Raw genomic sequence first — 22,625 nt, 5'->3', positions numbered from 1 at the left:
ATAAATTGTGGACTGCACATTTACACCACACAAATACAGTAAAATATGGGTGTATTGCAAGCAATGTGGAACGCCAGTCAACTTTTTAAGAGGCCATGTAGCAGACATACGACTCTGGTAAGTGGTTGTACTCTGTCCATGCCTGTTACTAAATAGGAAATAAACATAAATCTGGCTCAATTACTTTACCTTCCTTCCTGGGTTTCTTTTAATTAAATGTGAAAACGTACATCTCCGAATAGCCCATACTCTGGCCACTCCCATAGTCGTAAACAGGTTCAATTTATTACCGTAAAATGCTCCTCTGTGTCGTGTCCATGCCCCTGATTTTCGGCGTTTGAAACCCTTTCGGCCTCTCCGTACGGCACCGCAGCTGCAGACGGTATGTGCTCCGCTGAGCTCCTTTGACAATCACACAATTGTTGTCCTATATATACGTTTTGTAGCATTCATTTGGGTTTTATTTCTTCTAGAAACATGCCAGCGAAAGGCCCACTCCAATCTGTCCAGGTCTTCGGACGCAAAGTAAGTACAAAATATCAAACATCCACGTGTGGCTTTAAGCTAGGCGGCTAGCTACTGAATCGGGGTACAACATGCTACCTGGGTAGCTTGTCAGTGTACAAATTGACTGTGATCTAATGTGTTACAGCATATGTATGTTTGCCAAGTTGTCATAGAACAACGATAGAATGTTTCTTAAAACTTCAAAACGTTAACCGCGATAGATTTAGAGTAGAAAGTTAAAGTTAAGTGCGTGTTTCATCAAATGCGGCCTAGTGAAACCTCCTATCGCATTGGCTGCTTGGATCTGCCGTGCGTGGTATACAATTGGGGAAGGAGCTAACATTATTTAGCTAGCAGCCTATACAACTTAATGAACATGTTCCTGAAATGTGGCTGGAAGCATGTGCGTACTTAATATCGTTAACCTAACCTTCAAATACATGTATTTTTCTTAAGTTAAATTCCGTTCGGGCCACTTGTTTAGTTGCCATTGTAACGTTGTCAGCTAATTGATGCTAGCGTGCTAGGAACCGAACCTGGCCGAGTTTATTAGGCTGCCATAGCAAGTTATGTGACGAACCATCTAGTAAGTGTTGGGTAAGGAGACAAGAACATTTATCCAATTACCTTGTTTTTTTTTTTTAAACAGAAAACAGCCACAGCTGTTGCCCACTGCAAGAGGGGAAATGGCCTCATCAAGGTGAATGGCAGACCTCTTGAGATGATTGAGCCAGCAACTCTTCAGTACAAGGTAAGTCATGCTGCTGTCGTCTTGGCTGTTCCCTGGTGTGTACGACAGAGCTGAATATCTACTTTAGAATAATAGCTGTCTGATGTGTTGTATGTCTCAGTAGAAGTAATGATATCTGATGGGAAGGGAAAGGCAAGAATTCATTATGTCATTGATCCATAAATCATGAAGTGTTTCTGATGGTGTGGCCGTGTTGGCTTATTGAATATTTAAGTTGAATATGAATTTGGTGAGTGGAAACCAATGTCTTATCTAAAGACATCCTGGGGTTGTAGACTTGGCTGTTTTTTTGTGTGTACACATGTGTCGCTACAATATATTTCTGTATGGCATTGCTAACTATCTGCTTGTGCTTAGTGGATCACAAGGCAAGATATTACATTTGCAGATGATGTCTAGCTTGTATATCTACTGGAGGGAAATGACTAGTTTGATTTTATATAGAAAAAGAGTAGATAGGTGACCTTTTGCAGTATTGATTCGGTTCCAGGTGATTTATAGGGTGTCAGCTGAAAGGCCGCTGCACATCTGATTACTGATATATTTTTGACAGCTTGACTGGATTAATAAGGATTCAGATTTCAGTACAAATATTCCAAATGGATCCATATCTACATACTCTTTGATGAGGAAATGTGAAGTTGTGACCTAATGCTACGTGCTCTTGTGTCCATAGCTGCTGGAGCCCGTTCTTCTGCTCGGCAAGGAGCGTTTTGCTGGGGTGGACATCAGGGTGCGTGTGAAGGGTGGTGGACACGTCGCTCAGGTCTATGGTAGGTGGATGGATGGAAAGATGTATCGATGGAGCACATCTTGCCTTCAATTTTAGAGATTTTTAAAATACAAATGTGTCCCTCTTGGACTATTCTGGTATCAACTGTGCTTTCTCATGGACAAGTGTTTTTTAATGTATTTATTTCGCTGTATCAAGTCTTTGCTCTCTTCACTTTGCAGCTATCCGTCAGGCCATTTCCAAATCCCTGGTGGCGTACTACCAGAAATGTAAGTTCTCATTTAAACAGCAAAAGCCTCAGTCAGTGGTGTGTTTTTTTGTGAGTGTATGTGGAGTTTATCTCTGAGGAGAGGTGATCAGTTGTTGAACACGTGTTTAATTTGCCACCTCCTGCAGATGTCGATGAGGCCTCTAAGAAAGAGATCAAGGACATCCTGATCCAGTATGACAGGACTCTATTGGTGGCTGACCCTCGTCGCTGCGAGTCCAAGAAGTTCGGTGGACCTGGAGCCCGTGCCCGCTACCAGAAGTCCTACCGTTAAACTTGCCCTGTACATTTTCATACAATAAAATTGAGGGGAAAGAATTTCTCAGTTGTTGGGTGTTATGATTTTTGATCCTGAAATCACTGCATACATAATTTCATACATCAGTCCTCATGGTAAGTGATGGGTAGAATTAGCTTTTGTAGTGTAAATGGAACTACAAATTGACTTTTTAGAAAATCAGTGCATTGCAGAAAACTATGAATGCAACAGAACCTGTGAGAACCTCACATTCTTTTATTTCAGTTTATAAAACATGGCTGCAGAACTTGACATCTTGAATTTATGTCTTTTTTTTTTTAATGTTCCATGCAAAAGTCTGATGTGATCTTTAGCTAGAACAGGGTCGAAGGTTCAGCATGAGGTGGAGAGATCTGGCCGATGTGTATGAGACCCTCTTAACCCAGAGGGGGGTGGTTCAGGGGAGGGCGGATAAGGTTGAGAACTTCAGAAACTGGGTGATTAATTCATACAATTTCACGTGCACGTCAATTGTATCAATAATAAGGCTCGTCCCTTACAGAAAGGTCAAACAGCCCAGACCATATTGTAAAGTATGCATGCACTGAAAAACTGACTGCTTTAGAGACAGTGACGTAGGCCATTTAGCCTCTACGTTTGAAAAGTTAAAAACATTTTTCATATCATTTATCAGTTAGTCAAATATTTTTTCCAGTTAAACATTTCTTTATTTGATCAGTCTTCAACATATTACTTAGCTATTTGGTGATAAGGTAAAAGCCTACCTAACAATATGGTTGGCTGTTTAGCCTTTATCTAAGTAGGAATGGCCAGCCTAATTATTGATACAAATTGACATGTGCCTAACATAAACATTGTATGGAATATTCACCCAGTAAGAAGATTATTTTTTTTTTTTTAAATGTTTAAGACAAAAGTTCTGATAAAATAAATGTTTCACTGGTAAAATATTAAGAATAGCTTATTAATGAAAAAAATGTAACCTCAAATTTAAAAACAATGTTTGAGAAAACCTAGGCAACAGCTGATGGGCATCTTTTTTTATTTTTATAAAAGATAAATAACAAGTGGCCATATATGTGACTATCTCATGCATTGTTCTGGGCTATATTGACCCAAGTCTAATATATCAAATAGCATCAATGGCAGTTTTGCCACAGTTGTATTTACATGTACACATGCTAGTCATTGGACTTTTTGATTTGGAAAGTTTGCTCAATTGTCTGGTTGTGCAAGCTTTGCAGTTAGAACATTAACTGCTGTTGACATGAACTTTGTTTTGAATACTTTCCTCTAGATGGAGTTAAACACAGGCAAGTCCAATAGGCCTATGACCAATGTAACTGTCTCTGGAGATGCAAGTCCATTTTTTTGGGCTGGCAGTTTTCCTGGAAATATCTCCAGCTTGTACCTTTCTATGGAATCACACCTTCATTTCACAACGTTGTCTACAGGGAGTGAGAACTGAAAGGGGATCTTTGAATCTGAGAGCCAGCCAGCAAGAAGAGTGTGTAAGGCTTGACGGCACAGCAAAATAGAAACTCTGATCAGAGACTGCACCATATTCATTTGCACTCAGACGAGCTCAGCTTGCTGTGTTGCCGCTAAGGTGCCTTAGCATTTATAGACAGAAAGTCTCAGTTTTGGAGGATGGCTGCAGTCAGCACATGCTTGAAGAAGACATTCATTGTTGTGAATGTCATTACAGGGGTGAGTTATTGTTTTAGTCAGTTCAATATTGTCATTTCAACAAAATAAAATTCATGCCACAATACAATACCACATTTTCGAGTATGAGTATGAGTATTTCCACTTGTGTACTTGCCATACCGATTCAAGTACTTAATAAGGCAGTATTACTACAGTGAAAATACCAGTTACCATCAAAATGCAATGAAAACAGGTATTGTTATCAGCAGATGAGCTCAGGTTGTTAATAATATGGATATAAAATAAAATGTATAACAGGAGGCTATTTCCAAGCAAAAGTAAACATAAAACTTTTGTGTGGTAACAAAACAGTGGTATCGGAGAATTATTTTATTATTATGAATATACTTTTGTTATTCACTATGTGACTAATGTGACCTTGTTTTTCAGCTTCTGGGAACTATTTGGCTTGCCCTGACACTGTTTCTTCATGGCAGACACCATCAAGTCTATGAGGTGAAGGGTGAAGGCAGAACAAGTGTTAGAAACACATTTGTTTATAACATAGGCTATTCATTGTAACATTCTGGTTTTCGGGCCTTCTCTGTAAATATATTTCACTGTTGTATTCATTTTCAGTATTTTAATAGCAAAATAGTGAGTAAACGCACACTAAGGTCTTTATGAGGCGTTGGAAAAAACAGCAAGATTCAAACAGGAAAGAAATGCTCTATAGTCTCATTAATGTTCATTCAGGTATTGAAAAACACATCCTACCTACCAGAGGTGGTAATCTGGATATCCTTTTGCTTCAACAAGAAGCTTTCTGATAATCTCTATCCTATAGTGAATATAATTGTAAATAATTGTTGCCGTTTTATTCTTCCGTTTCCCTTCTTTTATTGTATCAGTCTGATGATGTGTTGTTGTCTATTCTGCTTTGAGTGCTTGTGGTTATTATCTGTTGCAATTGGGAGTGAATTACAGCTGGTTCACATTATCTGAACATGTGGACCAATGCTCCCTAAAAATCAGTGTCAATATTTGTATAGCAGATACCCTGATAAAAACTTGTTGAAACGTTGGTAAACTAAAATAACCTTAAAGTCCTGGTTTCTGTTTTTATTTCTTTTCTGTATTGTTTTTAGAATGCACTGTTTTAATTGCTATTTTTTCACTCCTATTACCTTGCATTATTGTTGTTGTGATGTTGTTAAGCACCTTGAGACCTCTTTGGATGTGAAAGTGTGCTATAAAAATAAAATCCATTATTATTATTATTATTATCAATGAAACCACACTGACTGTGTGCTACAGTATGCTAATAGTGCTAATGTTTTCTTCTAGAGTTATGAACCAGGGACAATTGTGGGGTTTTCCGTCACTTATGCAGTTGGAGTTGGGATAGTGGTTATGGGTGCTGTGGGGCTGTATGGCATCTTCAAGAAGAAGCAGTGGCCACTGATTGTGGTAAGCTAGTTCATTATTATTATTTCGATGAGTAGTATTGATTTTAATTGGACGACCTACTGTTGTATTTAGTTAAGAAATGGAAGTTTGACATATACAGTATATGACATACATCTACACATTTGTTTGATTGTATTCATGTAATTTACTTGCTTTCATTTGACTCCATTTGCACAGTTCTCTGTTGGGAGGTTTCTTGTCAGCTTGCTGTTTCTTGGGGCAGCAGTATCCTCAGCCATTGCAATAAACATGGTATGTGTGAGCAGCTCAATGTTGTAGACTAATCATTTAATAACACAAATAGCGTTATAGCTCTCCTCAATGAATGAATTGTCCAGTGTTGGTTAATAACATAGATGGTTGTGTACATGTTTGACGGATACTTATGTCCATAGACGGAAGAACATGCAAAAGTTGTATTTAAACCGGAACTGCCACTTGATCAAGAGTCGGATGTAATACAGTCTCAGTTTGATGCCTTTCAATACATGGTAACATACTTCTCCAAATCTCCTTTAAGATGTGTGCATATCCTGTTGGGCTGAACAACCCCCATAACATTATTGATTATGAATTAGGATTAATTAAATCTCTCTCTATCTCTCTCACACACTCTCATCAGTATCAATGTTGTGGCTTTCTAAATGGAGCCAGTGACTGGGGAGATACAATTCCTAAATCATGTCGATGTCCACAGCTGCTTGAAAACACAACAGTATGTGTGAGTAAAGATCCTTGTGTTTCTCTCCTCACTATACGCCCTCATCTGACACAGAACCCGTACCTAACATGGAACCTCTCTTTGGCATTGTTTAGATTAACCTCAATGTGACGGACATATCTGGGGAAATCCAGGTGTATCGGCAGGTAATGACCATCTCTGCTATCTCTGAGGGACAACAGCGCTTTGTGTACCTTTCTATCTTTATAAATTCATACATAAAGGGTTCATAAGGTGTTAGAAACTCATACATATAGGGTTCATAGGGTGTTAGAAACTCATACATATAGGGTTCACAAGGTGTTAAAGTGATGTGGGAAGTAGTCCAACTCTGGCTAGTTGTCTTGTTTTAATCAACTGCCTATTCACAACAGATGGAAAAAATGTCAGATAGAAAAGAATTGCAAATATTCAGCTTCTTTCAGAGGGAACGTGTAGCCATCTTTGTCCGGAAGGGCTTCTGAAACAAGTAAATATTAGTCTAAATCTAGTGGGTGAATGGAAGTACATGCTCAGATATGTATTTGAATCACTTTTTATCGGTTGACTGTTGTCTACACACATAATGTGACTGGTTACCTACCTGGTAGAGTAACTGGGATTCATTTGTGCACTTTAAAACCCTTCTTTCCTTTAAAGAGACCATTTTCTGTAATATGGACACTCCCAGTGTCATCACTTAACATGCTAAAATGTTTTCCTCCTTGTTGTGTTTTCATCTGCAGCCATGTTTTCCATACCTGTTCCCCATCTGGATAATGGGCTTCAAAGTGATGACTGCGATCGCTTTTATTTGTCTATTATATCTGGTACGTATGTGGTCATATTGATGAGGAAGCTTTTAATATTTGTGTCTTTTGCTTTGTGCTTTATTCTGCTTTCTTGTTTCAACTTCTCACAGCTTTTTTGTGCTGCTTCCACAGGTTGTTGGTCCCATCTTGTCCAGTGTAATTCTGTGCCAAATGAGAAGAACGAGAATCACACCACCAGTTACTTTTACAACACATTCAAGTGACGCAAAGTACACAGAGCTTGGATGCGCTTCTTAGGAGATCTTCAGACTGCATTTTTAGGACTTGAGACTTGCTCATGCACTTGCAGGATATTAGGTCACTTGTTACTATAATCCTGTTTTGTGTTGCACCTTTTAGAATGCTTACCTATTGCCCATGAATGGCAGCTATATGGTTTTCATGATGTACCATAAAACATTATAAGCTGGTGAGCATCTGCTATGTATTTTGTTTTAGATTTTCCGATTAATATATTTGTTGAACTGAAGGATTACAGTTGTGGCATCCAGCTTACTTTGACCAAAAGGTCTTTAAAGGCTTTGTCTTCAATTGTTTCACAGAATGGGTCATGAATTCACTTCTATGGGTCATATACATTTTCACTTAATAAATAATCTCTTCATCAGCAAGATGACCGCTAAATGAAGTGTTTATTGGATCACTTGCAAATAAATGAAGTGAAACTTCTTGTCCGGTAACCATCACCAGCAGCAGCAGCGCAAACACAGCATATAAGGGCAGAAAAAGGGAAGAAAGAATTGTTGCCAGAGAAATATAACCAAAACGAAACACTTGTCAGCAAAACATTGGCGCTATCTCAAACCGAGCACTTGTGCACTTCGAACACTGACTTTCAGTGCTTAGGGCGTTCACACAGCAGAATTCAGGTCACTGAAAGTACTCTGATGGCGCACTGCAAACGGTAAAAAAAATGCAGTGTAAAACGATGGACACTACTCGCTAGTGATGCGCGGGTTACCCAATTACCCGCGGGCCGGGTGGGTTGGGTAGCAGATTTCTCTAAGTATCGCGGGTTCGGGTGGGGCGGGTCAAAATAGTCAAGACCTGCAACCCGGAACTTTTGGAATACATAGGTGAAATCGCAATTTTGCGTTAGCCTACAAAACTTATCAATTGCATACATCCCACTGTCACAAAGTTATTGCACTCAAAGCTCCCACTCCTGCTAGTCGTCTGAGTTAGGCTACATAACATGGGTGTCCACCTCACATTTTATTCTATACTTTATATTTTGTAAAATTATGTTACCTTTTAGAATGGTATAGTTTAAGATACAGCTCCGGTTAGTTTATCCCAACACGCCATCCGTAGTTTTTGTTTGCACCGCCAAAACTTCTAGGAGGACTCCAATAATGGCTGACTTAATAAGAGAGAAGATTAAAAAAGGCGATGCAAAGGTTGTACGGAAAGCCGACCAAAAGAGCAAGGTGTGGGAAACATTTGGACAAGTCGTGCTGTCCGATGACACCATTGCAGACTACGTCATGTGTCTTCAATGTGAGGCGCTGTACAAATATGATGGGCATAAAACAGGTACATCAAATCTGTTACGACATTCATAGACATAGGCTATGTCTTCCTAGCCTGGTGACACCAGCCTACGTATTTACGCCTGAATTGATTTCAAGCTCATACTCAGTCTGGCCCAACCCCATTGACAATCGTCTCCAGAACTCAAAATTTTGCAGGACCAATCAGCGAACAGTTCAGAGCTGTGACGCAAAACTCGCCTTGGAGGAAAAGACACGAAAAGCTATCGGAAAAGTTGTCTCAACTCTCGAGAACATCAGAAAATTAAAAGGAGAACAAGAGTATTTTCTGGTAAGTTTTATGATTGGAAAGGACGTCGTAGCTCTTCTCCCAACTGGCTTTGGGAAGAGTTTAATCTACCGAATGCTTACTAAACGTTGCTGATTGGTTAAGGGAACTCCAATGATTTTAAACCTCAAGATAAGCACCCGCCCATCTCGGAAACCAAAATGCATTGGGTTGGCCCAGACTGAAAGACGGAATGAAATGGAGTCACAGGCTGGTAATGGCCAGGCTAATGTCTTCCACGCATTTGTTAACAGTTCTTCAATAAATAATTGCGTAAAGCTGTCGTTGTTGTTGTTGTTTGATGTAGACCTGCCGTTGAAGTTTCACAATAATGCGAATTTAGCGCAAATCCTTCTCATTTAGTTACGTGTTAAATTAAGCATAACCCTCAGCCCCAGGCTTTTTATTGTATTTGTTGTTATTATTATTTTTATTTTTTTGCGGGTCAAATTGGGCGGGTCGGGCGGGCCGCTTCAGAATTCCCCACGGGTCGGGCGGGGCGGTTTGGAAAATGTCTTGGGTCGGGTTGGGGCGGGTGTTAAAATAACGCCCTCTCGCGCATCACTACTACTCGCCCTAAACGGGCGCCATCTCAGCTACGTAGCGGAAGAGCGGGAGCCTTTCGGCAGATTTTCAGTTTGGAAAGTTGGCTGACAGACGCCTCGCAAATCACTTACTTACTATTACTGGTTACAATAACTGTGTTATCTGATAGAACAATTCCTATTTCTCGGTAACTCAGAAAACGCCAAAAGATGTACATTTACATACAAAACACGGCCGTCAATGGCGTTTGGTCTGCCATCATTGTTTAAAATTTCCAGTTGGCCTGGAGGAAGCTGGCGCACAGTTTTTTGGGTAAACATTTGCGTCAGTCAGTGTTCCATTTGATACAACACTAATCATCGACTACAGATGTAAGTGCACTGTATTGGGGCAGTGAGATGTCAATACGCCACAGCAGTGGTTCTCAAACTGGGGTCCGCGGACGCCTTGCCTGGGGGTCCGGGAAAAAGTCTGGCTTCTAAAAGTTATTTTTTTTGTAATTTATTGCAGTACAGTAAACAAAACATATAGGCTAATTTTGCGCAATGTACCGGTACTAGAAAGGTACCGCGGAAACCTTACGTAAAAAACAATACGATTTTGCCTCTCAGGGTGCCTGCGAGCATTGACTGCAAGGCTGGGCTGCCCAGCTCTCACACATGAAACTCACAGCGAGTGATCTCAGGGGAGACATGGCCTCATGTGCAGGAGCTCTTGCTGACGTCCTCGGCTTGTTTGGGGGAAAAAAAGTGAGATCTGGAAGTACTTCGGATAGGAAGCAGACTGTGAAGGAAAGCCTATCGACACACAGAGACCCGTCTGTAAAACAGGAACACGTCAAATATGGCTAAGCACCTCTCAGACAGACCCCAAACTTTTCAGAAAGTTCTCAGAACGACAGGTTAGCAAATGTGATTATAAACATGAACACCCCCAAGGTCACCCATATACAGCCTAACAAGAGTAGCCTTAGCCTAGTTTAGCGACAAGCGATTTTACCCCTCACAGACTTTTGACGATGCGTAGTACAGATCATAATGCAGTGTGGTTAACGTAACTAAAGCTCATTTTTCACTCTAGTAATGTTTACTGCCATAATCTGCAGGTGATGCATTTAATCTTCCTTCACATTGGCCATGGAGATGATAATTCAAGCATCTCAGTGGGTGGTTGGAGGACAGCTTATAAGACCTGGCCTGAGGCTGCCGCCTTTGAGCGCTTACATGGACGACCTTACCACCCTCACCACGACCAAGGCTTGCACTGTACGGCTGCTGAGAAAAGCTGCAAGATAACATCGAGCTGGCTCATTGGTGATGATCCCATTTCCAACTGTCTCTGAGAAGCCTGTGAAGAGCCTTGGCCGATGGTATGATGCCTCCCTTAAGGACAAAGAGCAAGTAGACCAGCTCAGGAAGGATGTAGCCAGCGGCCTGGAGAACATCGACAGAACTGCACTACCTGGCAAGTTGAAGCTCTGGTGCATGCAGTTCGGGCTCCTTCCACGCCTCTTATGGCCACTTACCTTCCTCCACCATTGTCAGGGTTTCCTCAGGGATTGTACCCGAGATGCTGGGTTTGGGGAACCAGCGTTTAACCCAGTGGGCTACAGAGAGGACCCAGTTGCAGGAAGTTGAAAATAGTTGGATTATTTGCAAAACAGGGACATCTCCAAACAGCAGTAGTCCAACATAAAAGATAAATCCCAAAAACACAGAAGATCAAATCCAGGGCAAAAGGCCATAAACTAAAGAAGCCAGTAAAGTTAAGCTACCACAGGAACTACGCCCTAGCAGCGAGAGGCAATGCTTAAAAGCAACGTGACACAAAAGTGGCTTGAGAACAACAGAGAAACAAACCTCAAAACTCACGCTAGACATAGACATAGACATAGACATAGACATAGACATAGACATAGACATAGACAGGAAACAGTGTAACGACCCGATGAGGGCCACAGAGATTAGCCAGGGCTTTATACCCTAGCTTAACGAGGGAAGTGACATTACAACAGGTGAGACAGGTAAGGGCACACAACAGGGAACAGGTGAGGGCACACAATGGGTTACAGGTGAGGGCACACAATCACAACAAAGACACATGGACACAAAACAAACATAGAAAGCACAAAAAGTCATTTTGCCACCAGATGCCGCCAAATCGTGGCAATGGCTGCCACGATCGTGACAACCATCCCGTAGGCCGGCAACAACATTTGTCCGGGAGGGCGGGGGCCAAGCCACTCTCACCACCTCAAGACCAGAAACTGGACAGCTAGGTGGGGCACGGGACTGGAAGATGCTAGATGGGTGAAGCACTAGTGTGTGGGGCGCCTTGGGATGGGAGAAGTACAGTTGGAGGATGCATGAGGAATAACTGTGTGTGTGAAGCGTATAGGTGCGCTTCCCGAAAGGGAGGACAGTGTGACGGATTGCCGCTCTGACTGCCATACCATCAAGCCTGGATCTTTGGGGTGGCGGTAAAGGTGCAGGTACCCGTTCAAGGCCAAGTGAGGTGACTGCTCTCTCCCATCGCTACGGCAACGCACAGTGTAATTGAAGTTGTGCCATTCATAAAGTGAAAGTGAAAGTGTCTCTATGGCAGAGGTGGTGTAGACACACACACTCTTAAATCCACATCTGCATTTAACCCATCCAGGGAAGTGACACACACACACAGTGAAGTGCAGTTACACAAAAACCCGGAGTAGTGAGCTGCCTTTGGCGGTGCCGGGGAGTAGTGATCGGGGTTAGGTGACTTGCTCAAGGGCACTTCAGCCGTGGATGTGGGCATGGGAGAGCAGTGGTCTACCACTTCCATAAAGTGTTTGTCTAAGCCATATGGCATGAACATAGGTTGCATAGGAACTTATTTATTATATGTATAACAGCTATTTATTACTATTATAACAATTTAAGTGACGAATTCCAGGCAGTTTCGATGAGTTTTGTGTGCACTGGCAACAGGCATTATATGTGTATAGCGCCCTCTTCTGTTCATTTCATTCTGTCTCGAAAAAGTATTGCTGTCTTTCTGAGACTGACATAGAACTGGTTTCCTAGTATGTGGTTGTGAAATTGCTTCAGAGCATAATACAGAGACCATCTGTGTGTGTGTGCGTGTGCATGCGTAGTTTGTTTCTTCCTGTTATTTATTTTTTAATAATAATAATAATCACCTGTCTGGATAATTAATCATGAAATATGAACCAGTTAGTTCAAAATCCATTCTTTGAATTGAAGTCTCTGATATAGGTTGATGCAAAAAATGGAATGGAAAATATCACTTGATTCAACACTAATTCATGTCACAGAGAAGATTAACAATTTGTTAATGCTGAACAGCTGGGCTCTGCTATATTCAAAAAGGTTGAGTCACTTTAAAAAGATGCACCACTCACAGACCAGAATACTCTGGAAGTCATTTGTGTATGGAAGAGGGGCTTCATTATTTCCCTGTACGAGCATAACTAACACAAACTTTGTAGTGTTTTCCTATCATTGGCATGTCTTGTGTGCCTCTGGTGGGAGGGCTTTAACTTCTCTGTCTGTTTGCACTGTTCTGTGAATAATGGGGTCTTTCTGTCAGACCATATTTAGACCATAATCAAATCTACTGATGCTCCAGATACCGAAGACGGCCAGAATTGCAAAATGGATTAATAGTGATGAATTAGCCTTTTTAACATGATAATTTAGTATTAGTTAACATAATGCGCCATTTAAACACATGAGTGATGGTTGCAGATAATTGGGAACCATGGGCAACAAAATTGGAAAGATATTCCATTCTAATTCAAAAGAATTAAAGGTGAAACAATCGTTTACAAGACTAACAAAGTAGTATTTTTCAGCGATTCCTAACCTCTGAATCACTGTATAATGTTTTTATGAGGTGATATTGGAGGAAACGTTTAGGTGATCTCAGCAGAAATGGTTTAAACTTAAACGTAAACATGTATAACCTTCCCCAAAAAAATGAAGGTAGATCACTGATAACAGTAATCTATAAAACACCAAAAGTGTCATAATTATTATCTTTATTAAAGAAGCGAGGCATCTGTTCGATCACCATTCCGATTTCAAATATTTCAACACGCTGATATGGCTGGTGACCTAACCGATGTCAGCGTTTAGCCTTTTAAGAGGTTTTTCCCAAACTATTTGCTATTGTGCCTGAGATTTTTAACCCACTTCATGACACTCTTCTGCTGTATTTTTAAAGTGAATGAAGAAACCACAAACGCTGTGGATAACTTACAGCCTACCATTCCAACTAATGTTCTGCTTGTGTATGTTAAAGTTCAAAGCGATGAGGCAATATCTGAAATAAAGTGTTCTGCCCCTCCGTGATTTACCTTTGATGCGTGTGGTGAAAGGAGATTCACCAAAAATTAGCAAAACATAGGTTCTAAATTAAATGCTGAATTCGTGGAGTCACCACAAGGTTAGGACTATTTGAAATGATGACAAGTTCAGAAATCTGGTACAATCATTTTATTTCAGAAATTTAGACAAAATAAACTTTCCCTTTTTTTTTAGGAATTAGCAGTCTTTTCAAACGAAAGTGATAAATATACAATAAACTGCCAAAAAGCAGTCAAGCCCCAAAAATTAGAGAACAGTACTCAGCATATCCAGAAAAAAACATTCTTTCCTCCATTTTAATGCTAAACAGTTTTCAGTGAGCAAAGCGAGATGCCTAAGCATGGCTAGTGATTTAATAATTTCTTGATTGCAATATTGTGTTTGCATGTCATTAACTTTGTGCAGAGAGGCGTGAGATGTAGATAAAGTGACTAATGAATCAATTACTTACAGTGATCCTGCCAAGAAAAGATCACCGCCCAAATCAAGCGATACAGCAAGTGCCACCATGTACCTCCGGGGGCACGAATGAACTAATGGTACGGTTCATTGACCAGCTCGTTGTACTGTGGTGGTGAGGTGCTAAAGACCAAGGTAGGTTTGAACATAACTCCTGCAATTCTGTTCTTGTTGATATGAGCAATCAGACAGCTGGAGATCGCAATGCCCAAAACCTACAAACACAAACCAGGAAGAGGTGAGTTAAGGAAAGGTTAGGAGGAGAGTTAAGGAGGGGTTAGACCTTGGGGCAGACGGGCAGTACTCAGAAAAGCATGATGAAGCTAATGAATAATCAACACCTCCATCAGTGGACAATGGGATATATACAGTATACTGTATTTATGAACTGTGCTTATTTGACCACATGTTCGTACAATCAGCCTGTTTTTCCCAACTACTATTTGATAACGCAGTGATATGCAAATTACTTTTTTATTTGCTTCAAGTGTAATAATGTTTCATAGTTATTATTGAAAATGTCAGGTCTTAAAACAAATATCAAAACTGTTACCCATCATACTTGCTGTGAAACCAACTAATAATGTGGGTCTACTCACAAACATTTTTTTGTTAGACAGTGACTATTGGACAATGCACTCGTACAATTATGCTGATTTCTACCTGACTGAGCTCCAACGTCAAATAATATAATTCAAATATGTTAGTAAAATACAATGTACTATACAAGAAGCTTTGGATTAAACACTGAAGCAGTTGTTTTTTTCTTGCTTGACGGGACTGTATCTGCTGGTAAAGTAGCCTTAAGATTAAATGTAGCAGTTTATACGCCGTCATTTTTCCCCCCTTGACACGGATGCTTGCCCCATAGGATAACATTGTATAGGCGTTATGCAATTGCAGGTTATAGTGTTCTTACTCATTACTGGACAGATTTAAATCGTTTTGTATGAAAAAAAACCTGATCCAGTGAGGAAAAACGGGCCCTGGATAGAAACATTCTTTACAGTAATAGGCCTACTTCACAAAAGGAAGGAGATAAAAGTAACAGCAGCTCCTTCATTTTAATCTAATTTAAAAATATTCTACATAGGACTGAGATTTAATTCTTCAATTCCACAGCCCAGAGATTTTCAGACCCCTATTTAAACCACTAAGCCAATGGCCTCTCTCTTTTTCCCTACAGGAATTGTCTAGCAAATGGGGGATATCTAGTAAGATCACTTCATCACTTACAGTCAAAGCGGTCAGCCCAAAGAAGACCCCCATCACACCATCAACCACTGTCTTCAGGAGGGTCAGGAGAATAGGGCCGCAGGACTGCACAATAACATAGAAGAGTGTACTTTTAGGACTACAAATCGAACCCAGTGATGTATCAATTTAGCCATTCAGACTACTATTTGTGAATTTATGAACAGACAAAACAGAACAGATGGTTGTTGGGTAGCCATACCTGGCTGTACACCATACGCTGGGAGAAGTAAGCCTAAAAGGGGGAAACAAATTGAGAAATCTCAGCGGATGAAGTAGTATCACAAACTGTATTGGAAACATACCAACCACTTTCAGGTCATTTTATGAAATGCTTCAAAATTAGGTCACATTTCCTTCATGCAATTAATTAACTCACCTTATTTGACTTAGTATCAAACTTCCACTGAGCGAACATATATATAATCAATTTCATTCTAAAAAGGAAGTACTTAGTAGTAAAAGTACAGAACATTTTCGCAGTCCTCTACTCAAACTCCACAGAAGTACAGGTGAGTATGATGTACCTCATAGCTTTTATAGACCACTGTAATGTCGGGTGAGTATGATGTTCCTCATTGCTTTTATAGACCACTGTAATGTCGGGTGCACCTTACGCATTACTACAGCGGTGTCTCACCTCGAGATAGTTTCCTGGAATCGCCACACAGACATCGTTCATTGTCTCCTCTGGGGGAGGGCAGTTGCAGGATTCGGGCACGTTCTCATTCCAGTCCTTGTATCCGTTGGAAAGACCACAGCAGTGCATCTGTTGCCACGGAGAGAGTTAAGGCTATCCTTAAGATAGTCTGGTGCAGATGCATGACAATATTACAGGCTTGTCTATGTCGTAGATGAGAGCTAGAACATCTGCGTTCTACGAGTTGTATGCAGTCGCTGTTGCAGCATAGATTGTGAAATTATTGTTTTCATTGTGAATGCAGAGCTGCTACGTTGGAGGCAATAAAAGCCACTGTAAAAAAAACCCTGGTCCGATTCTTGGTCACCAATGCACAAGAGAATAAGGGTCGTTACACTGGCAATTAATTTGGCAATTCCTAAAAGCCAAATCTAAGACACTATAACATGTAATTGATGCCTATTTTTCGAAACGATTAAAGACAACTACAACATCGTCTCTTATGCTAATATTTACCGAAGACTGGAATGCATCCATAATTGACTGGAAATCCATAGAAGTCTTATCCAGTGGCAAAACTGCATCCAGCTGTTCCTCTGCGATGCTATTAACCTTAAAGGAGGCGAGAGAAATAATGTGAAATCCAACAGCTAAAGGGATACAAAAATCACATCTCTTGCTACACACACACTGGTTGTTATTTCATGTTGAGATTCCTATTAAGTGAGAAGACCGTTTTTTATTAAGTGGAAGGCACTGAAGGCCCGACTTTCAATGGTCCTTTAAGATATTATTTGTTAGATCATATTTGTGTTTCACATTGATGAAATAGCTTAAAATAGGATTGATGAAAACAAAATCTATATCATGGAATACTTTAGTTCAGTCATGTTCAGAGTAGACATACCCTTGGTCGCATGATGGCCAAAGCTACTGCAATGCGTGCCAGGAACAGAAAGCCAACACACATCAGCACCAAGAACTGCAAATAAGGAGGAAGCCATCAGTTCCTGGACTTGAATCATCAAGCATTTGATCTTACTACGAGGTGTCTATTCACAGAGCTGCTGAAACCAACTTTCACTAGGGAAAAAAGATAAATCCAAAGCTAAAAGAAAAGAGAAAAAACTCCGTTGCTAGGGCTAGGGCCCTGGTCGGAAGCTTTTCATTAGACAATTTTTCCGTCCTATGCTCCTCCCCCTTATATTGTGTTTGACTACCTCAAACACACACACAACCCCACCCCGACATTTACTGAAGTTTCAATCCATCAGAGAAACCATTACAAATAAACGGCAAAACCACTCACCACGATCAGCATCCATTTCACTTGTCTGAATGCCCCGTAAGCTCCCAAAAACGAGATGGTCAATGTGATAAATCCAATCACATACAGGATGACGACTCCACCGACCTTTTCAAACTAAACATGGAAGTGAAAGTTTGTTTCACAGTGCGATGACGCAGTCACAAATTGTATTGCTGGTGGGCTACAGTAAGATAATTGATTACATTGGCCTGCGTGTTACAGATACACACGTACAAATAGGCTATATAAGGCTACACATATCCATAAGAATACAAATATTTTTTTTACGCAACATTAAAAATAAAATCATGTTGTTCTTACCTCCTGCACATTACTGAGATGAACATGGACTAGTATTGCCAAGACAATAACAATAGCACCGACAATCTAGAAAAGAAAAGCGTTGCTCATTTTTAGAAGAACAACGATGACATTTACTGTATTGTAGACTTGACAGTAGGCTGATTGTTTTCAACATCGACACGCTATTCAGCCTACGGTAACACATAACCTTTGAACGCGTTTTTTTTTTATTTTTTTTTTTTTACTTCTTTCAGTTAATCGCATTTTAATATTGCTTCACACTACACTACTTAATTTACCGCAAAAAGCAGATTGAAGAAGCCGAAGATATTTCTGAGAACAGAACTCCCTTTTGCCATCTTGAGACAAAGCAGAGAGCAGGTAAGTAAGCACACTTTTAGTATTCGACGGTTTCAAGAGCTAGCCTAGATGTTTCCTGTAAGGGGCGTGGTAGTTCTGGTAAGGGACGTCCTCTATGTGACTGGACACAATACCTTCCTGTGTACACACACCACAATTTGCTTAAAAAAGTGTGACACTCATACCAACACAAATCATCCTTTAATATACACGCAAGATTGAATGAACCTAATAGAAACGCACCATTATTTGAATCCGCAACAACATTTTTTGAGCTCTTCCTTGGATCTTGCATACACATGACCTCTTTGGCGCCGTAGGTAAATATAAGATAAATAGGGAAATTACTCAACAGCAATCACACTTGTTGATTTTCATATTACACTATTTTACATTTAACAAATGAATCACTTTCTTTGGTGTATTTTATTGGAAGGCAAAGCAAATGAATGAAACACACACACACACACAAACACACACACATGACACACACACACACACACACACACACACACACACACACACACACACACACACACACACACACACACACACACTTTCCCCAAGAATTTCCGACAATCTTTGTAGTGTAGAGTGAATTTCACTTTTTTAACCATTTGTGGGTAACACCTTTCTCTAAATTTCTAACCAAAACAGGTAACTGGAACGACATGGTTATCTATGTATTGGGCACCTTTGATTTAACTACAAGCAACTGCCAGATTAATAGGCCTATGGATCATATACATATGTAAAAATGTAAATACAACAAAGATCACACAACGTGTGCATGGCTTCTGCCAGGAACACTACAAAACTAGTGAAGTTTACAATTTAATATTACCAATCACTAAGGAACTCCACCCTCTTACCACTTGACTCACTTCCCATCAATTGTTTGGTTATCAGGCAATAACTCCTGCCTTTCAAATGCTGTCTAGCCTATCACTTCCTTGCTCTTGTATTTCAATCTTGGCCATTGACATCTCTTGCAGATGCAGATGAGCGCAAAGCATTGCTAGACCAGTAGGAGGAAACCTGTAGCAAAAACTGAAATATTGTGTATTTATTTTCTATAAATAAAGCTCACTGATAGCTGTCCTTTTTGCAATTTATTTGGAATATGGTTGTCTTTCCCACCACTTTTTTCTCAGTGTCTGGCATGCTGACTTACAGTAAAATAACACTAAGTTCTGCCATACATGAATGAACCAGAAATAGAGTTAAGATTTTTTAGACAAAAGTAGTAGTGTTTCACATTTACCTATGCACTTCATGGAGACTAAGGCCAGATTAAACTTAGGTTTAGCATTTTTAAAAGTCTTTCAAGAAAATGTTCAACAAACATTACATCTTTAAGGCCTCCAACATTGTGCAAGACCCCTACCAGAACTAGGTTCCATATAATTTCTCAAACTACAACTGCAAGGCGCTCTTACCCAAGGCTCTCAGACCGTTGAGTGGCCTACATTGTGCCACCCATCTTTCTGATGCTATTGCACAACATATTTGTGCTTTATTCACTGTACTTTGTACCCTTGCATCAATGTGTTTTTTTAATGCATTATTTTACTACTAATAAAATTAGCCTAGCCCACAGGCCATCACCTAGTTCAGCTGTTTGTTCACTGTTATGATCTATTGTAGTGGCTAAAAACTGGTTTCTTAATTCGGAATCAGAAGACTCAGAGACTGAGTTGAAGAAATCTGGAAGTGGTTTATTGTCACAATGGAGACAACAGAGACGGACCCCCGGGAATCGTTCTGATCATATGAAGTGTGTTAGCCCTTCTTATAGACCTCAGTTATCCCAAAATACCATCTGCCCACCTCCAATCAGAACCACCAAATTGCAATATCCGTAAGAGGGAAGACCCCAAACCAGCCGGTGCCTCACTGTCTACCTTTCTGTACAGCTGGCATTTGTAAGGGGGTCATTGACCTTAACTTAATTTAGTACAGGAAGCCAAAGCCACCTGCCAAAAGACACTAAGCCTTGTCCAGGGAGGAACCCCCTACCATTTAAGGCAAAACACGCGCAACCATTAGGTCGTGTTATTTATAAGTAAAACAATATATTTCAGTTTACTATTAACTATAACTCAGGACTACACTCTTAATAGAGTTGGTGGTTGACAAACGTTTGTTTAACTTGTCTTGATTAGTATCATTTATTAGTATAATTGATTGTGAGTATTTTTTCAAAATTCTAAAAATCCCAGTCAAGTGAAACAGCTGTGGAGATAGCCTACCTAAAGAACATGCAACTCTCACAACAGTGGCATATACAAGGGGGAAAAAGACAATTAACTTATAATCATTGACTGGGTACATTTTTATGTCAAGCCCTAAACTTTATGAAAATAAAGTTCCGTTCAGGGATCGGTAAAGTACATGCTATCCCGTCCTGTCTTAATCAATCCTGTTCCCTATTGTCCCTTTGGTTAGGTGGAAGTGTTTTTGGTTACATGGTTTTAATTCTGGAAATTGTGGGGTCACACGTTTAGAACCATTTGAAATGATGAGAGTTCCCAAATCTGTCACAGTAATTTTATTTTAGAAAAATACACCAAATACACATTCCCTCTTTTTTGGGAATCTGCAGTCTTTTCAAACAAAAGTGAAAAAATATAAAATAAACTGCCAAAATGCAGTCAAGCCCCAAAAATACATACATACACTTAATTTGCTTCAGACCTACATTATAGTCATAGTGTTGGTATTATTATTATTATTATTATTATTATTATTAATAATAATAATAATAATAATAATAATAATAATAATAATAATAGTAGTAGTAGTAGTAGTAGTAGTAGTAATTGGTACCTAATTCAGAGAGTGGCTACAAGTAAGGTAGAGTAAGTCAGACCCAGCTCACTGATCCAGGTATTTAGGGGAAATGAAAGGCATGTCAGGGCAGGCCAAGGATAGGCTTCAGAGGTGGTGTGAAGATAACCTGCTGAAGTGATATTGGTGTGTATGAACATGTATGCCCGACTGATAGCATAACACCAGCATGAGTAATCTGGCAACACTATTGTTTAAAGACAGAGCAACCACGATAGGCGTACATGATCTGCAGAGGTGGGCAGAGTAAGCAAAGGTTGTACTCAAGTAAAAAAATATTGTTGTTGAAGGGTTCTAACATGAGATTTAAACTTCAGACGTCTCTTGCCATGTCTGGATCCAGTGCTACGATGTGCACACCCGTGCAGTCTTTCGATCATCGCCGCCTGCAGTTTAATGCACTCTTATGCCACTAAGTGCTGCCTGCTCCTAATGTAATAGGATGCAGTTATGAGCGTTCTCGACTTGAATGTGATTGACACTAAACTCCAATCGATCACTGCCATCATAAATCTGTCATGGTTTTCACTTGTTCCATGACTCTCACTGAGGTGAGCTGTGGAAACTTCATAAAGAGAGCAACAAACGCAGCACATAATTAGTTTAACCTACATTTTCAAGGTTATGTAGTTTTTTTTGTCTGGTTAAGAAAATCTTGTTTGGGATTATTGTTTATTTATCTGCACATTTTCAAACTTCATTTGGTCAGCAAGAGCTAGTGCAAATTAAAAAAGATTATTGTGAGCTTGTTAGCAGTGCCTAGACAGCTAAGGATAGCCAGTTCCAGTGTATTTTTGCAAGATGGATCCGACCAACATTTTTAGAGATGGAGAGATGAACATTGTTGAGCGCATCTTGCAGGTTTCATTCCGACTTTTTTATATTATGATGTTAAAGCAAAAACAACCTCTTCAAACTTTAGAGTTGATTCTTCAATGAAAGTCAGAAGACAGAATGCTAGACTTTTAATTCAGAGTGGTGGTCCATGGAGCAGTTCTGTCGAGTGCACTAACATTTTAATTGGCATATTCTTCACTATTCTTTTCAATCAAAAGCTTAAAACGTATCCAAATTTCACTAATTCAACACTCAAAACGTATCCAAGTTAAACCAGTCAGAATATTCTCTCAAATGTATACATTTTATCTACGCTCAGCCAATCATAACATTTCTGCTGAATTGTTGTGGAGAAACATTTTAAGACAATGGTGACTTGTGAGAGCAGGTTGGTGTCCTTGCCAATGTTTCAGAGACTCTGTTTACAACTTTTTGGGAGGCTTCGCCTGTCCTTGACTTATCTGCACCTCTTATCTCGAAGCCCCTCTATGAATGCTTGGCTGTCTCAATCAGCCTGCACCTGTAGGCCTGTTTTCGAAAACAGGCCGTTCTTTTTGACCTAAGAAGACACTCACCTCTGCACACGGGCCTTTCCACCTGACCTTAAAAGACCCTTGTCTCTGTACACAGGCCTTGTGACAATTGTTTTGCCAAAACTGCTTCATGATCAACACACTGTTTTACAACCATGATTTCTCTACAAGGACA

At 40.0% G+C, this 22,625-nt stretch overlaps 3 protein-coding genes across 3 annotated transcripts; 2 read left to right on the top strand and 1 right to left on the bottom strand.

The window, feature by feature from the left end:
* The first annotated feature begins 316 nt into the window (after nucleotides 1-316).
* On the top strand, nucleotides 317-2,577 carry rps16 (ribosomal protein S16). The gene is made up of 6 exons (XM_080850948.1): nucleotides 317-382; nucleotides 474-525; nucleotides 1,157-1,258; nucleotides 1,935-2,031; nucleotides 2,213-2,260; nucleotides 2,388-2,577. The coding sequence occupies exons 2-6, from the start codon at nucleotides 478-480 to the stop codon at nucleotides 2,531-2,533; spliced, it is 441 nt and encodes a 146-aa protein (XP_080707074.1). The 5' UTR covers nucleotides 317-382; nucleotides 474-477; the 3' UTR covers nucleotides 2,534-2,577.
* Nucleotides 2,578-4,168: 1,591 nt separating this feature from the next.
* LOC308375297 (tetraspanin-8-like) lies at nucleotides 4,169-7,408 on the top strand (the record flags this gene model as incomplete). The annotated part of the gene is made up of 9 exons (XM_080851374.1): nucleotides 4,169-4,228; nucleotides 4,619-4,684; nucleotides 5,516-5,638; nucleotides 5,816-5,890; nucleotides 6,034-6,129; nucleotides 6,261-6,359; nucleotides 6,455-6,505; nucleotides 7,085-7,168; nucleotides 7,283-7,408. 9 exons carry the CDS (start codon nucleotides 4,169-4,171, stop codon nucleotides 7,406-7,408), a joined length of 780 nt encoding a protein of 259 aa, XP_080707500.1.
* A 6,638-nt stretch (nucleotides 7,409-14,046) lies between these two features.
* LOC308374919 (tetraspanin-8-like) lies at nucleotides 14,047-18,281 on the bottom strand. Its single transcript, XM_080850898.1, has 9 exons — nucleotides 18,170-18,281; nucleotides 17,889-17,954; nucleotides 17,568-17,681; nucleotides 17,166-17,240; nucleotides 16,775-16,870; nucleotides 16,259-16,387; nucleotides 15,821-15,853; nucleotides 15,601-15,684; nucleotides 14,047-14,579 (listed from the first exon to the last, which is right to left on the bottom strand). The coding sequence occupies exons 1-9, from the start codon at nucleotides 18,227-18,229 to the stop codon at nucleotides 14,439-14,441; spliced, it is 798 nt and encodes a 265-aa protein (XP_080707024.1). The 5' UTR covers nucleotides 18,230-18,281; the 3' UTR covers nucleotides 14,047-14,438.
* Nucleotides 18,282-22,625: the final 4,344 nt, after the last annotated feature.

Source organism: Sprattus sprattus (assembly GCF_963457725.1).
Source record: "Sprattus sprattus genome assembly, chromosome: 14".
NCBI classification, from domain to species: Eukaryota; Metazoa; Chordata; class Actinopteri; order Clupeiformes; family Clupeidae; genus Sprattus; species Sprattus sprattus.
The sequence above is the reverse complement of the archived record's forward strand: the minus strand, read 5'-3'. Positions and strand labels throughout refer to the sequence as shown.